The sequence below is a fragment of the Juglans regia genome, chromosome 7 (assembly GCF_001411555.2).
Source record: "Juglans regia cultivar Chandler chromosome 7, Walnut 2.0, whole genome shotgun sequence".
In the NCBI taxonomy this organism is placed as follows: domain Eukaryota; kingdom Viridiplantae; phylum Streptophyta; class Magnoliopsida; order Fagales; family Juglandaceae; genus Juglans; species Juglans regia.
The window spans coordinates 49,445,616-49,463,556 of NC_049907.1; the positions used below are offsets into that span (position 1 = coordinate 49,445,616).

General features: G+C 36.0%; 2 protein-coding genes across 2 annotated transcripts; both read left to right on the forward strand.

Annotated features, from left to right (window-relative positions):
- The first annotated feature begins 3,384 nt into the window (after positions 1-3,384).
- On the forward strand, positions 3,385-6,536 carry LOC118349000 (mitochondrial import inner membrane translocase subunit TIM14-1-like). The gene is made up of 3 exons (XM_035691895.1): positions 3,385-3,444; positions 4,462-4,643; positions 6,398-6,536. Exons 1-3 carry the CDS (start codon positions 3,442-3,444, stop codon positions 6,534-6,536), a joined length of 324 nt encoding a protein of 107 aa, XP_035547788.1. The 5' UTR covers positions 3,385-3,441.
- A 1,863-nt stretch (positions 6,537-8,399) lies between these two features.
- LOC109015913 (mitochondrial substrate carrier family protein C-like) lies at positions 8,400-17,705 on the forward strand. Its single transcript, XM_035691888.1, has 7 exons — positions 8,400-10,161; positions 13,411-13,828; positions 14,280-14,424; positions 14,614-14,729; positions 14,800-14,878; positions 16,032-16,265; positions 17,004-17,705. The coding sequence occupies exons 1-7, from the start codon at positions 9,039-9,041 to the stop codon at positions 17,352-17,354; spliced, it is 2,466 nt and encodes an 821-aa protein (XP_035547781.1). The 5' UTR covers positions 8,400-9,038; the 3' UTR covers positions 17,355-17,705.
- Positions 17,706-17,941: the final 236 nt, after the last annotated feature.

Genomic DNA, 17,941 nt, shown 5'->3' on the forward strand with positions numbered 1-17,941 from the left:
ACTATTAACACTTACATTGGGTGGGAGTGGAGGAATGCCTTGCCCATGTGTAGCCTGTGTTGACTCTACATCATCTGTAGTAGAATCATGTGGAAATAATTCTGGAATCGTTTCCATCTAGAAAAAAAAAAAGAAATGGAATTAAATAAAAATAACATATAATCAATAAATATGTTACATATTACACTTAGTTAGTTAGTTACATAAAAAGGTGCTAGAAAGGGATACAAGAAAGTCAATGAAGCATTAAGAACACAACCAAAAATTCATTCCATTTAATTGGTAAACCAAGAGGAGTGACAAAAAGAAACGGGCACTTCTGAACAATTAAAATTAAAATGACTCATACAATCTTCAAATAAGAACTACTTATGTAAGTCTATATAATTATATTTAAAAAAAATTCAAATTATAATAATATTTTTTTAAAAATTATATTTTTTTCTCTTTTTATATTCATTCATCAATGGAACTACACACATTGATTAGACCCTATTGAGATTGAGAGATGAGATAAGTTGAAATAATTTCCAATTTAGTTGTCAACTTATCTTCCACGTTGAAGCCCAACAAAGGATGAAGTTGGTAAAAATACTTAAAATAGCACTAGAATTATTTCAATTCAAATATAGCACACATCCCATTAAAAAATCAGATCCAATATCTAGAAAGTACTACAAGCAGAGATAAAAGTCTACCCTCTTTTTTTTTTAAGTGTTGTCTACCCTCCAAAAAAAAATCATGATAAGGAAAAGGACACAGCAATAGCAACCAAAACGGGCCAGCAGACATGGCTATCTCCCAATATTTACATATAAAGACAAAGATATTCTCCTGCATTTGTAAGTTCACTATAATCACCACGGGGATTCAGCAGCAAACACAGTAAATTAGAGTATTAACAAGTGCACTAACCATATATTTGATCCATAAGAGAAGTAAGACCAACATTCACAGGAGTTTCCAGCTAGCATGACTATATAGATAGGAAGCAAATAGTGAAAAAAATGAAAAAAAAAGAATGAAATGGAGTTGACCAAGTCACTGGATTTTTTTAAGGTGACCAAGTAGCTGACTTTAATGCACGACAACTGATCATGTTGATGCTCATGTTGGATATATACATCAACACATATACGGAGGTGAAGTAATGCAAGTAAATGTGATGATCCTGTGTGTATTTTTTTTTTTTTTTTATGATTAATTCATTTTATTAAGAGCACAGACAAGCGCAACTCAAATATACAGGAAGTGTACAAAAGAAAACACTCAACTAACAAGAAGATGAGAAAGAGAAGAAGTATTGAAGTCTAGAAAACTAGGAGATTGAAAACAGGAACGCCTAGCGGATAAGAGATGGTGATCTTACATTATACACACACACACACACACACACACACACAGATTAATAACAATGTTCGGACTTATCAAAAAAAAAAAGATTAATAACAATGTTCGGATATGTAATCCATTTACAAGTCATTGAGAGATTAATGACAATGATCTTACATTATACACACACACACACACCAAACAAGAGGGCCAATAAATAAACAAAATCAAGAGGAAAAAAGGGTTTCATATTCGGGCATCCGAAATTTTATACCCACACAAATTCACAATATTCAAGATCAAGATACCGAGAATTACAAGTAGATGAAATGAAATAAACATACCGAGGGTCCGAGAGTGAGGCTTTGAAGTCTGAGGCAGCACCGGAGCGGTTGAGTGGGGCTGTCGGCTGTAATTTTTTGGGGACCCAACGAAGACGACTCAGACGATGGACTGCCGGCTGGAATTTTCAGGGGACCGAACGGAGGGGCTGGGCTGCTGGAGAGGGGGGAAGTCGCGCGGCTGCTAGGGTTACGGAAATGGAAACTGAGAAGTGAGAGGGTGAATTCGTGGCTCGTGGAGGGGGGGTGGAAGGGGGGGCCAGGGGAAAAGGGGATTAAATAAGAACCCAAACGGCACCGTTTAAGTAAGCTTGCACTCATTTAAAAAAAAAAGGTTGCGTGAAACGACGCCGTTTCACGCAACCAGTGAATGCATATGACCGGTTGGGACTTAAACGGCACCGTTTAAGTCCAATTTTCTGAATAACGGCGCCGTTTGATGTTTTCCAAACTTGATGTGTTTTCATTTTAAACTTGTGATTTTTTTTATCTTTTTGGCACAAAAATTAATTAAAAAAATTATTTAAATTGTAAATTTAATTAAACTATTTAATGGTGATTATTCTTTTAACTCATTAAAAAAATAATTAATGATAATATTATATATTATACTCTAATAGTAATAGTGATACTAATAATATAATTATATATGTTATATATTATGGAATATATATTATATAATAACACATGGATACTAAATTATGGACTATACTATATTAAATTACTAATAGTAAATTAGAGTCATAGTGAATCAGTGATATATCATATAGACTCATTACTCATTAGTCATTGACTCATTAGTAATACTCATTAGTCATTAGTCATAGTATTAGTTGTATTGAGACTATATATAGACTTATAGACTTGTAGTTACTAGTTATTATAACTTATAGACTTACATTGATTTAGTTATAAATTTAGTTTAGTTATAAACTTATAATTATACTGATGATGTTAATTGTTACTTTATTACTAATTTAGAGTAAGTCAATGTATTACAATTTATTATAGTTCTAACTTCTAACTTATAAATTAGTTAATGGTGAATTAGTCATAGACTCATAGGTGAGTTAATTGATATTCATGTCATACATGAATCATGAAGTTAATTATAATTTACATTAGTTACTTTTAAATTTTTAATTGCTTTATACTTACTTATAATTTAGATATATTAAAAAATGTTATCTAATAATGTAGAATCTAGATAGATGTAGTCTTGTATTTGTAAATGTCTACTAATTAGTTAGTGGTGAATTGATGATAGGTTAATTGGACCATGTGGTAGGTTAGGTGAAAATTACATAATTTATTATATAAAAAATATAAATATATAATTTATTTTTTTTGTCGGTCCGGTCCGGTCCAATTCGGTCCGGTCCGGTCCGGTCCAATGCTTCTCGGTCCGGTCCGGTCCGGTCCGGTCCGAAAACACCTAAACCCGAGACCGGACCGAAGACCGAAAATCTCAATTTCTGCGGACCGAAACCGAGAACGCATATTCTCGGTCCGGTCCGGTCCGGACCGAACCGGTCGGTCCGGTCGGTTTTCTCGGTCCGGACCGGCCGACTTACAGCCCTAATCATAAGATAAATTGAGAAGAATTACGAAGCTAAAAGTAGCGCATATGTCGCTCAGACAAAAATAAAAAGAAAAAGAAAAAAATTAACGAAGCACGACGTTCAACTTCCCTTCCATAGCCCCCAAAAAAAGCAAAATCCCGAATGAGACGCCGGAACTCTGCTTCATATTCCGATGTCACACCGAAATGGTAAGCAACGGACTCTCATTTCTCGTTTCAATATTTTCACAATTTGTCTGACTTCGAGCTTTGTTTGTTGCTGTGTGCGCGCGTGTTTGCTTAACTTTTCTGTGTCAGTTTAATATATTACGGGTACGCAAGGGAAAGGGATTTACACTCGGGCTCTGCCAATCAAGCAATCCCTTGGGCTGGGAATTTACATGTTGATTCCAATCAGAAAATTGTTATCCCGAAATGGTGCTGTTTGAGGAGTTTTATCGAACTAGTAATAAACGGTATTGGGATGTTAAATTGAACTGTACAATTGTTTTCTATGTGTAATTGACCAGCCGTGGAGAATTGTGCTTTGGCTTATTATCTTGATTTGGGTATATTCGAGAAAAAAAAGGACACTGGTAGTGTTGTTTGATAAAGATTTGCACGTGCAAAGCTAGTTCTTTAATAAGATTCATACATTCGTAAGCTAAGAGTATTATCCATTTGGTTCACTACTCGAGAAATGAAAATCACAGAAAAATAATGAATGCTTTGAGTACTGAGGCATGGGAAACCTTTGGTAATCGTTTGAAGGGATATTTTGTACGGTTCATATGGTGGTTCCGAGGTCTTTGGCTAGTGCTAATATAGTTTGAAGATCCCGGTAATTACTCTGGTCAGAGCTTCCCTTATTTGTTAATAGACCATTCTTTGCGTTTCACATATTGGGACATGATGGGGCTCCTAAAAAGCCTGATGGGGCTCCTAAAAAGCCTGTCTTTTTTCCATTCATACAGTGTATTATTTCTTTCAGTGAAATGGAAGAAACACTCCTTTGTCATGATCTGGAGCATGGCTTTGGATGAACTGGGGCGCTTCCAAGTTGGAAGGAGTTGGACCTGAACTTGTTTAATTGTATTTGAGCTGCGTAAAACCTTTCTATCAGTTGCAACTTAGGTCTTTGTATTGCTCAAGTTGAGAAGTAATTTATTACTTGATGTCCTTGTATTGCTCAAGTTTAGAACTAATTTATAACTTGATTTTTATCAGGCTACACCGTTTCTAGCTGGGCTTGCAGTAGCTGCTGCTGCTCTTGCTGGTAGATATGGAATCCAGGCTTGGCAAACATTTAAGGAACGCCCACCAAAACCCAGAATGCGCAAATTCTATGAAGGTGGTGGTTTCCAGCTAACAATGACGAAAAGGGAAGCAGCTCTTATTCTTGGTATTAGGTAATTATCACTTCTTTCTTGCAACTGGATATGTAAGGACAACCTTATTGCCCATCTATGCTCACAGCCATGTAACTACAACTGCCATGTTCTAGATCATTATGGCTGGTGTTTATTGCCGTTGTAATATTTAGGACTAAGCTGATCCATCAGCAGAAAAATGAAGAGAAAGTATTGATGTCATATTTTAAAACCAACATGCATGGCAGGATTTGTCTGAACAAAAATCCCTTAAGAGTTTTTTTAAGCCATGTTTTATGCTTTTTGTAGTCTGTGAAGAAATATTGTCTTTGTTAATTCAAGGTGGAGCGTATTTCAGAGGTATTTCACCCGTGAAGTTTTTTCTTTTTATTTTTTTGTTTTAGTTATCATAGGTTTTGCAAAAAGAATTATTCTGATGTCAATTTGTTTCTGTTAAAGGTTATACTTCTCTGCTCACTCCCCCGCCCTGTTCCTTTGTAATTGTGTGTAAGCTAGCTTCAAAGATTGGCAACATATATACTTGAGACTTAGAGGAAAGAAAAAGGGTTGCATGAATCATGTTGAGTGCACTAAGCCTCGTTTGTTTTTAGAAAACATCTCATCTCATCTAATCATTACAATTTTCTTAACTTCCAATATACAAAATAAAATAAATAATTCAATTTTTTTAAATTTTAAAATAAAAATAATATAAAAAAATATATTCTAACAATATTTATTCAACTTTTTAACTTTAATCTCAACTTATCTCATCTCATCTGTAAAAACAAACGAGGCAAAGGGCGGATTCAAAAATTTTGTTAGTTTTTTTTATCAGTAAATAATAATTTTATTAAAATAGGCAAAGCCAAGTATATGGGACATATACAAGAGCCACACCTATGCATGAATATTTAAAGATACAAGGAAATCATGTACGTTCATGCCATTAAAGTCTATTACAATTGATCAATGGAATAAAGTATGAAGAAATAAAGTTATAATCTCGTCTATTGTCCGTTCACGATTCTCAAAACTTCGCCATTCCTCTCCATCCATATGCACCACCATAGATAGGTCGGTATCATCTTCCGCATAGTTTCAATTTGAGTGTTACCTCGGATGCCTTGCCAGCTAGCCAAAAAATCCACAACCCTTCCTCTCCAAGAATTTCGTTAGTTGAGACGAATTTCTAAACTGTTACTTAACATGGATAAAGTAATTACTTGGATTAAGCGAATACATCAAAAGTGAGAACTCTAGTTGTAGTAATCGGGTAAAGACGAACTTATGAAATTCATAATTTTGTAAACTTAACAAGGCTAGAATGTCATTTTTTTGATTGCCTGTTAGAATGTTGTAGTTAGAAAAAGTCCTAAGATTTACCCTCAAAAGACTTGGAGAGCTAAGAACAAGTTTTGGCAGTTTAAGGAACTGATTATATTAGTGGTTTTTATCTGGGCTATGGGTCATAAACATGCTGGAACTGACATGTTATGGGATTCAGTTCTGTAGTTCCATTTTATATTAAGGATTGTTCAAGATCCAAGAACGGGCTTCCCATTTTTTAATGTTACAAAAAGTTACTGTTGTGACTCAGTCAAGCAATCTTAGTAACTAATGCTGCTGATCTCATGCTATATATTGGTTTGTTTCACCTTTGGCACCTCCTTTTTTTATTGCCACTTCCTGTTTTGTTCAAAGCCTAGTTTTATTTACCCATCCTATTACGAATTTGTTTTTCTACCTTTTGTATTGGATGAAAACCATTATTCTTTCATATGGTTTAACAGAGAGAATGCAACCCCAGACAAGGTCAAAGAAGTACATAGAAGAGTCATGGTCGCCAACCATCCTGATGCAGGTGGTAGCCATTACCTAGCTTCCAAAATTAATGAAGCTAAAGATGTGATGCTTGGAAAGACAGAGTAGTGGATCTGCGTTCTAATCCTATTGAAAGATTCTTTGATTTTGCAATCCAACGAACGAAAATCGTCCTTTCCTTTCTTTCATAATCTTTAACTTTTAAAGGTCATGCTTGCCCATGAACCTTTGTGCCTATTTTGAGGTCCAGGATTGGAATTCCCAGATATTGCTTGTCGTCATTCTTCTGCCTTTTACTGAAGAGCTAGATTACTCCCTAATCTTTGTACCCTCATCGATTGTCAGCCATATATGCTTGTAGGATAATTCAGAGATTAATTTATCATGTTCCGCAGCATAATATGGAAGAAAACTAGACAATTCAAAATTTAGCGAGGATTGCATGTATGCTGCCTTATAATTAGAGCGTAATTTTAATGGATGTCAACTATATTACCTATTTTTCATCGGCGTCGTTTGTTTTCACTGATCAGCTGAGATGAAATGAATTGATATTAAAGTTAAAAGTTGAATAAAATATTATTAAAATATATATATTTTTATATTATTTTATTTTAAGATTTGAAAAAGTTGAAATATTTATTTTATTTTGTATAGAAATTTGAAAAAATTATAATAATTAGATGAGTTGAGAGGAATTATGAAAACAAACTAGATAATGTCAAACTTGTTCCTTTTATTTTTCTTTTTATATTTTTGGAAATGGAAAGCAATCTGAATTCTTTCGAGAGAATCTGGATTCTGGTGTAAGATAATGGATTTTGAACGTTTTATTTTGTTCAGTTCTATTATAGCAATAAGCAAATAGTTCGTAGCCATATCTTTTTCTTTTATTATTTATGGAATGAAGCATCTTATTTTCCCAATCACAAAGCAAGCAACGACCATGTGGAAATGAAATAAGAATCTCGAGCAATGACTTGCATCCGACAAAATGCATGTATATCGAATATAATAAATATTAAAATAGGCAAAAAAAGAGTATTTATATGTGTATGTCTATACAAGATGTGCTGTCACCTGAAAGAGAATAATTAAAAATAAAAAACAGTGGGACTGAAAACAATGGGCTCTCGTTTTTACTCGTGTAAGCAGCACAAGCCGCATGAATGAAACATGTCAGTCCATAATAGCCCCTCTCAAGGAGAACGAAAGCTAATCGATCGGATGCTATTATTTTTTAAAGACATCAAGATAAGACCCAAATGAACTTACTTTGGCAAATAAATCCTGAACACCGAATCATCTATCCGTTAATACGACTGTCCGTATCACGAAAAATGAGTAATATCGTATAATTAAAGATAATAAAATTTAAAACAACATTATTATTTCAAATCCGTCCTTAAACCATTGGACTCCTTCCTAATGGCATGAGATTCCTTGCTTTTCAGTTCTGTGACATTGCTAATGCCCTTTTGTAAACGGACGGGACGTTTATTATTTTTGAGCTCTTTTGGTTGTTTTCTTATTTTGAGCTCTTTTGGTTGTTTCCTTTCCTCGTTCCGTTGACTAAAAACACATCCAAAAATAAAAAAAAACTGTTTGAGCATTGTCAATAGCACCCACTCTATATTAATATAATAAGCTATACTATGCATCAACCGGAAGTCGCAGCACACTTCACAAATATTTTTTTATTTTTTTATTTTTTCATTCAATGCATAAAGTGTGCAATAGACTGATATTTATATTTTCTCTAATATAATAGTGTTTGGATAAACACTGCCATCTTTTTCTCTTTATTTATTTATTTATTTTTTATGAAAAAACAAAGGAAAGCAACTTGGAAGGAATTGCAGTATCCATATACGAGAGTCGAAGGATCCGACAGTCCGAGTCCATTAGGCCTTGCGGCGTCTGCTTCTATCCAAAGAAAATAATATAATTTCTTATTCTTAATATTGTCTGTTTGAAAAAAAATGAATGGCCTTTCCGTTGTGCAAGGCGCCGCTTCTTCTTCTTCCTCAGCCAGTTGTCTGCCACCCGTAATCTCTCGGCCTGAAACCGAAACAACCACGCGCGCGCACCCACTCACAGAGTCCAATTTAACACTCTCCAAAAGCTTCATCTAAATCCTAATCTATATAATCGTCTCCTTCTTCTTGTCTTTTCTTTCCAAACTCAGATTCCATACTAAGCTAACCTCTCTACACGCTATTAAATAACTCTCTCCCTCTTTCTCTCTCACTTTCAAGCTCTTTTGGCACACATAATTGAATGCTTTTTGCTCTTCAGCACGACGGATGTACAGTTTTCCTTCAATTCCCAGTCTATACACGGCTAGGGCTTTGCGGTCCAAGATTCATTTTCATCTGATCTCACCCGCTCGCTAGCTCTTGAAAATGTTCTGGTTCAGTTCATTAATCGTGTTTACTCTTTGTCATTGAAAATGAATGTTTATTTTATTGATAATTCATGCTAAATTTTAAGCAAGAAATTGGCGATTTCTGTGTGGGGATGTTTTTCTTTTGAATTGGTAACCATTGTTTGCGTTATTTGAATATATAATATTATATTGGAGCGGAAAAGTGTTAGGGTTGATCAGGAATGGTGGCCGCCAATGACCCAATGGAATCCTTTTTCAATTCAGTTCAAGTTGTGAAAGAAGCGCTTTCACCCCTTGAATTGGGCATCCGGAAAGCGGCGAAAGATCTAGAACATTGCTGGGGTGGAGGCCTTAAGAACAAGGGAAACAGTGTTGAGTTGGCTAACCAAGTAAGTGTTGATGATAGGAATTGCAAGGTTCAGATCTCTGGTGTGAAAAAGAAGAATGGCCAATGTGTTGTTGGTGATGAGAAAAAGAAGGGCTTGTCGATTAAGGTTCCGATTAAGGCCTTCTTGGGAATATTTTCGCCAAATTTGGGAAACGGGCATCTGGTCGAGGTTCCCGATAGAGGGTTGAAAGGGAGGGATTTGGGTAAGGAGGATGCTGGTTCTTGTATGAATTGCTTGCAGTTTGCAGTCACCTGGTCTTTGTTGCTGAATAGTTTCGTACAGGCGTTTCCCAGCCCATTCAAAACGGGTAAGAAGCGGTTTAAAAAACCCGGGGATGATGAAAACTTGTGTACGTGTATAAAACCTAAGGTTTCATGTGAACTGAAACAAAGGCACTCTAAGGGACCACGCTTTGGAACATTTCAGAATCAAGAAAAACATGTATCGCCTGAGTGCTTTATTGGTTTTATTTTCGATCAGTTAATCCAGAACCTTCAGAAGTTTGATCAGGGTGCGCAAGAATATGATCATAAGAGTTATGATACTTCCCTGTCTTCCTCTTCCTCCCATCCTGATCATTTCAGGGCACTCACTAGTATCTTGGAGGGCCGAAAAGCAGATGTAAATAGCTTTTTAGGAAACTTGAGGTTTGCTAGAGTGGGAGGTGTGCCGTCGAGTGTAGTCGGGGTGACTTCTTCGGTAAATGAAGAGGGTGATGATAGTGTTGCGGCAGGGAACGGTGAAGAAGCCGGAGGCACCATACCGCAGAAGATGGCCAGTGGTATACTTAGCATTCCTCTATCAAATGTCGAGCGCTTGAGATCCACGTTGTCCACTGTTTCATTGACAGAACTAATTGAGCTTGTACCTCAGTTGGGGCGTACTACTAAAGATTATCCTGATAAGAAGAAACTTTTCTCTGTCCAGGATTTCTTTAGATACACAGAAGCAGAAGGTATGTTATTTTGAGTATCCTAATAAAAAAAAATGGAAGTTTCTTCAAATTTGGTTACACATTTGTTTCTGGGCGATATAAATTCATGACATAAGTTTACTTATATAAAAAAAAATTCATGACATGAGTCTTTTCATCCTGGTAGATGGGTCATCTTGTCCTTGTAGTTGTAAAAACATAATGCTATATTGTTGAAGAGATTACATATAAAATGCTGACCGATACTGATGTGTCTAGCCATTCTCGTGGAAGGTGGCATCCTGAAAAAATAAAAAGGGCAGCAATTTTGGTTCTTTTTGGAACGATGAATAATTGTTATTTTAATAGCAAGAACATTTGCGTTTGGGTTGATTGAAATCAAGATCCTGTTGCGTAGAGTATTAAGTTCCTTGCATGTTTTATTTCTCACATCCCTTATTTATCTGCAGTGGGTCATTGATCACGACATTATGTTGTTAGATATGTATTGATGAATATTGCAATTATGAGGTTAACATACCTGCATTGTAATTTTGTCTAGCATACCATGGCGGTATAATCAGTGACATCATATCAATGCATTGTCAATTTTGGGCTATTCTGGTTAGAAATGGAAATGGGATCTAAAAGTTCTTTCTGTCTACACAATGTTAGAAACATCACATGATCATAAAATTTACACTACTGAAATTTCAGCAAGCCAACACAGTCAATCTGTGGATCAGCTGACCTGATCCAATTTAATTGTCATTCTATTCAACATAGGTAGATTTCTTATTGGTTTTCGCTACCTCCTTAGGTTCTTGTTCCCAAAATGGATCTCTGGCCTTGTTTAATTTATATAAAGGTGTGTGCATTGCTAAATTGTTGGTAATGTTGACTGGTGTTTTGTGTGGACAACGGTCGGTGAAATATAGGAGGTGCTTTATACAAAACCACATGGTATAAAGAATTATTTACAAAAACTTCTCAAAAGTTACTAATGGAAGTATAAATAGGATATACAAATTATCCATCACTTTGGGTGGAAGAAGAATAAACCATATTACTTTCTTAATACTATTTGAGAGTACAGTTTGTTTTTCTTTTCTTTTCAGTGTTGGGCGGGCATGTTGGTTATACACTCTTTCCGGCATTGGTTCATTTTTCTTAATACGATTTGAAGATACACCCCATTTATCTAAGTTTTTGGAGGATAAGATGCTTTGTGTAATGCAAGAAAGCAAATAAACCAAAATTGGTATGGTTTTTTTTGTGGCAATTATTAAAGCATCATTCCTTCCTATTAAGAAGGGATATATTTTTTTTGTTTAGACATTGATTAACATTTTTAGTCAAAGCGTATTGATTTTTATAAAGTTATTATTCTGCTAATGCAAGTCGGCCAGTAAGCAAGTCAGCAGAGAACTATGTTAAATTAAAGAACGTGATTGATGCAGTTCAATAGAAATAATAAGATAATGCGCTGGAAATAATCAAATAATCTGTATGGGAGAAATTAATATTAGTACAAGCATTAAAAGTTGAACCAAAGCTACTTGTTTTTCCTTCATTATTATTTTTTATAGGTAATCAAGAAGTTTTATTCATAGAAGTAGGCAAAGAACTTCTCTCTGTTCTGCGCCATTCGAGAATAACCTAATTGGAGTTTACAATAGAAAGTAGAAAATCATGGACAATAGAAGTTTTTCCTTTATTATTATAGCACGAAATCAGAGATGACAATAATAGAGAAGACCCCTGATGATATTGGATAATGTTGTTTTTTTGGTAGTTAAACATGTACTTCATGACTCGGAAAGTTCCTTTATTTTTTAGTCTAGTCCTATACCATAGGAAATATTTTTTATTTTTTGTTAGGTTAATTTCCTAAATAGCACTTTTGAGTAGTGACAGACAAATAAATGCTTGGCAGTAGTTTCTTTATAGCACGTTCTCTGGATTTGAGTGGTAGGACTACGATATCTGGTTTTGCATCTTGAGGACTTCCAGGAGGATTGATGCTATTTTCACCTAGGGGTGACTGCAAAGAGACTTTTGTTCTTGCATTGGTTAGCTGGCGAAGATTCATTTCCTTTGATAGCAGAACTAGCTGGTTTTAAACAGTAAGATGCTTGATGTCTGAGTCCTGTTAATATCTTAGAAAATAACTAACACTTCTGAGTGAAGACAAAAAAAGGATGTTTCTATATAAATGAGTTAAACTACCTATTGAATAGAAAACTGATTATGCCCGAGTCACGACAATGAATAACTGTTGTTTCCTGCTACTTTAGTCAACATGACCCTTGATAGATGTGGTTTATTAGTAGCTTGTTTGTCCTGACCTTAAGGCTGTGTGTGGTTTTTAGGATTAGGCTCAGTAGGATTTACACCTTTTGGAAGGAGGGACACTTACTTCAAGGTTTGGCTACCCCAAGAAGACAGAAAATCAGGAGGGCGGGGGAGCAGGGGTTATTATCTTATAAGAAGATACAAAATCTGGAATAGATACAAGTGTTTGCTTTGGATATGAATCATTTCACTTAGGCTGTGCATTGGTTACTTTATCTGGGGGACTAAGTACGCATTGGGTTTAATTTTCAAAAATGTTCCCCTTTTGCATCTAGTCCTAAAATCAGATAAACCTCAAGTGAAAAATTGGATGCTTGGGAAAAAAGTAAAGACTTTATGCAAATTTGGTCTATTCACAGGGGTTGCTTCCAATAGTTCTTGAATGTAACATGGGTCAGGAACAGAAGTGGGGCTGACAATGCTTAACTAGATTGGGGGTTTTGTAAAGGTTTTTAATTGAATTGCTATGCATACTCTCTCGTTTTAAATTGTTGAGCTTCATATCCTGTATGATTTAGGTTGATATCGTGTTTTGAAAAATGCCCAGAAAGGAATAGATACAGGGAAATCATTTAGGTGGCCAAAAGTGGTGACATGGAAGTTGACCATACTCAAAGGATTCTGTGTTAAACGTATTTTGCCAAGCTCCTAATGAATTTTGGTAATACATGGATTTGATGATCCACCAAAACAGGCATTATATTAGTTATGAATTACTGTATTTAATAAGAGGCACTTTTATACCTATTTCCTTTCATAGCCCAACATGATTTACATCTCTAGTTCTGACTTTCGGGATTTCCTAACCTTATTTCCTTTCGATAGCTGTTGATATTATGTATATTTCCTGCTGTATCATCCTCTTTAACCATTAATAATAATCTTATCTTATGTTTTTAAAAATATACACCTATCTTAAGCTGCACAATCTTACAGGAAGGAGGTTTTTTGAGGAGTTGGATAGGGATGGCGATGGCCAAGTAACTTTGGAAGACCTTGAAGTAGCATTTCGAAAGAGAAAATTGCCCCGAGGATATGCTCATGAGTTTATGCGCCGCACTAGAAGTCACTTATTTTCAAAGTCAGTTGGTTGGAAACAGTTTTTGTCCTTGATGGAACAGAAGGAACCAACCATTCTTCGTGCATACACTTCTCTCTGTCTGAGCAATTCTGGGACACTGCAAAAGAGTGAAATTTTGGCATCGCTGAAAAATGCAGGGCTTCCGGCAAATGAAGACAATGCTGTTGCTATGATGCGATTTCTGAAAGCAGACACAGAAGGACCTATTTCTTATGGCCATTTTCGAAACTTTATGCTTCTTCTTCCTTCTGATCGGCTTCAAGATGATCCTCGGTAAGGTCAATTTGATTATCTCAAGAGAGTTTTCAGCACCTGAGTTAGTTTTCAGCATGTGTTCATATGAATTTTTCTGTTGATTTGCCCTTGTTCAAGCAGAAGTATGAATTGGTTATCAAATCTATAGTCTGACTCATAATAGTTGAATGACTGATGTTTTGTTCATTTACACAAAATTTTGTTATATTTGCTCTTTTATATGTTTGGTGTCTTGAAACTGTTACAGTTTTATCATTTTCTTGCTGTTCAATATATAGTTTATGGAGACTGAAACTATGGAATAAGATTAGAGAGGAGGCGGAAACAATTAAACATCCATAGGATATACAGTATAGCTATTTTATTCCTGATAGGACTACCATTTCAGATTTTTCTGAATAAGTAAAGGACTACTAAGTCAGAAATATTTCAGAAATTACTAGGTTCTAACTGATTGTAATACGTACAGGAGTATCTGGTTTGAAGCTGCAACTGTTGTTGCTGTCGCACCCCCTGTAGAAATACCAGCTGGAAGTGTTTTAAGATCTGCATTGGCAGGAGGCCTTTCTTGCGCACTTTCTTGTGCTTTAATGCATCCTGTCGATACAATAAAGGCAAATTCTTTTGCTTAATGATTTGTGGTCATGCCTTGGAAGTTGGCACTTCTGGCCAAACTTCAGTCATGTACTGTATATTTAATTTTAAGGACTATTCCCGTGTACTTGCATTTATTAGTTTTCTACAACTGAGATGTTGTTGGTATAGGTTCCTTTATTAAAATAATTGGACTTTGGGGTTTTCAGACTCAGGTACAAGCATCAACGCTGACATTTCCTGAAATCATTTCAAAGCTTCCACAGATTGGAGCTCGGGGGTTATATAGGGGTTCAATCCCTGCAATCCTTGGACAATTTTCAAGGTTATCTTGACTTTTTCTTCTCCCTTTAAATTCTTGTTCTTTTGGCTGATGTGTTCACTTGACATTGCAGTCACGGTCTGCGAACTGGAATATTTGAAGCAAGTAAACTTGTTTTAATAAATATTGCTCCAACAGTCCCAGACATTCAGGTAATGGTTATCTTTGTAACTTTGACTATTACAGAACTCTCTCTCTCTCTCTCTCTCTCTCTCTCCCCAATACAGTTTAAAAGAAAAAAGTTTTTGAGAATTACTTTGTTGTTAATGCAAGGGACTAGCAACATGAGTCCATTTTATAAATGGTAGAGTGACCTCTTCTTAAGCGTGATATGTCCATTCAGTCCCGTCATTCAGCTCCCAGTTAGTCATTTAAGAGTTACTGGAGGTTGACTTAACTCTTTTAGTGTACAATTGTCATCAATTTGTTGTTTCGTAGGTATTGAAACACCTTGAGATGGACTGTGATTTGACATAGTTCTACTTCTTACGGATCAAAAAGGTTGTTCTACTTCTTAATGGTCTTTAGAGTGTGTATTTGACTCAAAGAAAATGCGTAATTTGTGGTGTTCCCCATCTATGAGAGCATTCTTGTCCTAGTTTAAATCTCCTTCAGAAGATGATTGGTTTGACCCATAAAGCATATGTTCTAGAACTATCTTTATCTTAATAAACTGACTTTTGAAGCAATTGTATTGCTTGGGATTATTGATTATTCGAAGCACATCTTTACATGTTTCTTCAACTTATGTGGATGTCATTTATGCCGTCAATATTATAGGCTTTTATAAAGTTTTTTTGATAGGTAATCTAGAAATTTTATTCATAGAAGTAGGCAAAGCCCAAGTACACAAGGAGTATACATGAGATTATAGGCTTATATAAAGTTAAGGAGCTCTACTTTTAAAGCATAATAATAAGATTGGATTAAAAATAATATTTTGTTGAACAAAGGTAGAAGAAGTAAAGTGCCACCATAAAAATTCCATCCAGTTAGTTTCTACATCCTGAAAATGTTGATGCACGTTGAAATGGTGACCGTGCCGTCATCATGGTGCTTGAACTTCGATTTTGCAACTATTGGAAGCAGGCTCTCTTTCTGTGTGCATGCATGGCACTTAGAACATAATCAAGACTAGGATTACACATGCTATAAGACTTTTCATGGCAAATATTCCTTCAGAGGAGGAATTCTGGTTTATGTGAGAGGTGATTAATGTACTTACAAAAAATTCTTCTGACTCGTTTATAATGATATTGTTTTAATTGATAAATAAAAAAGTTACCATGCTCCCATGTTGTGTAGGTCCAATCTCTATCATCATTCTGTAGCACATTTTTGGGAACAGCAGTGAGGATCCCCTGCGAGGTATTAAAACAGCGGTTGCAGGCTGGCATTTTTGATAATGTGGGAGAGGCTCTTGTTGGGACTTGGCAACAAGATGGTCTTAAAGGTTTCTTTCGTGGGACTGGCGCCACTCTTTGTCGGGAGGTTCCATTCTATGTTGCTGGCATGGGGCTTTATGCTGAATCCAAAAAGGTGTGGAGTTTAGTCATAGCTGGTTTTTTTATTCACCTGCAAACTAATGCTGCGGGTGCAGAGATGCCAGGATTATCTTTTGTTTATAGGGTTTGTTCGTTGTAAACTTCTTACTATATCTGTGGCTGAAGGGATTCCACTGAACCCAGAAAATGACCAATTCTTATTTACATTGGTACTGTAGAATGATTGGAGGGTTATACAAGAAATGAAGCTACATGAAAACGTGACTGATGGAAACTTAAGAAGTAATATCCCCAAATGTGTTTATATAGATCCCCATTTATACTCCTCCAGGCTTTACCTTGACCTAAAAGTAAGAAAATTAATTTGCTGTGGACACCAGATTTCAACCGAGATGATGGAGAAGTCTCTAATGCTGTTCATAAATGGTTGTGCTGTTGATAATTGATGACGAAGCAGAAAAGCTCTTGAATGCTTTGAGATGATATTATGTCAAAGATATTTGGCGTGACCAGATTTCTGTTTTATTTGTTGATTTGAATTTGGCATGCTTCTGAGGGACCATATGAAAGTCAATTGGCTAGTTTAGAAATTTGTCAAATCCTGTTGAACGTATCCCATATATAACTGCTATCCTACATCTAACCACTATGCAGATGTTTTCATGTCGTGTGTGTTGTATCTCATTTTTGTAAAAGACGATTGCCATGCTTGAGTGAGATGTTGAATATTCAATGTATTGACTACTACGTTGGTCTTTGTATGCTTTTGAAGGTTGTGCAACAACTCCTGGGGCGGGATCTGGAACCCTGGGAAACAATTGCTGTTGGAGCTTTATCTGGTGGGCTAGCCGCTGTTGTCACTACACCCTTTGATGTGATGAAGACTAGAATGATGACTGCTCCACAAGGTCGATCTATATCAATGTCAATGGTAGCCTTCTCTATCCTCCGCCATGAGGGACCCCTGGGCTTATTTAAGGGAGCAGTACCCAGGTTCTTCTGGATTGCTCCTCTGGGGGCCATGAACTTTGCAGGTTACGAGCTTGCTAGGAAGGCTATGGACAAAAATGAGGAGCTAGCAGGCGAGCAGCTGTATCAGAAGAAGGTGGCGAGTTCTGAATAAAGTTTTGAAGCAAGAACAGTAGTATACAGCCTTTTCAATTTTTGCGTCATGGTAACAAGTTTCATGCTGCAGGGAAGTTTTGAGTTTGTTTCTTTGGTTGTTTCAAACCTTTTGGCCTGCTTCTTGGTGGCGCAAACAGGATTTTATTCTATTCTGTATCTTGGTTACAGTTCCTGCAGTTCTGTACATTTGTTGTGCAGTTAATCTATCCCTAACCCGTCTTTTTCAATTTCAGTTCTCTGTATGATTAAGTGTACATATCTGTCATTTCTGGAGCTTTATGATATGACCATATATGTCACCATTAATGTACCTACCTGGCATTCGTGAAGAACTAGAAATTTTTGGTGATGCATGGTGTTTGATCTTGAAAGCAGAGCAGGTTGACCACAAAACAGGACGAGTTTACATGCGAATATATGTGATTTCGATGAACCATCTTTTGAAGCCGTAATTTGTCCATTGATTAAATGCTACATGGCCGTACTATTCCATACTCGGCCATATACAAGTAATCCCAAGAGGAATAGCCAACCAGGTTGGCCTCAAAATTGCTTTTCGGCATTTCTGATGGGTCAGATGAGATT

What these genes read in the sequence shown, in the direction of transcription:
- LOC109015913 (XM_035691888.1), top strand. Translation starts at nt 9,039, where the DNA reads ATGGTGGCCGCCAATGACCCAATGGAATCCTTTTTCAATTCAGTTCAA. An exon ending in ATCCTTGGACAATTTTCAAG is followed by an intron (nt 14,730 to 14,799) that starts GTTATCTTGACT and finishes TTGACATTGCAG; the next exon opens with TCACGGTCTGCGAACTGGAA. An exon ending in CAACAGTCCCAGACATTCAG is followed by an intron (nt 14,879 to 16,031) that starts GTAATGGTTATC and finishes CATGTTGTGTAG; the next exon opens with GTCCAATCTCTATCATCATT.
- LOC118349000 (XM_035691895.1), top strand. An exon ending in GCTCTTATTCTTGGTATTAG is followed by an intron (nt 4,644 to 6,397) that starts GTAATTATCACT and finishes ATGGTTTAACAG; the next exon opens with AGAGAATGCAACCCCAGACA.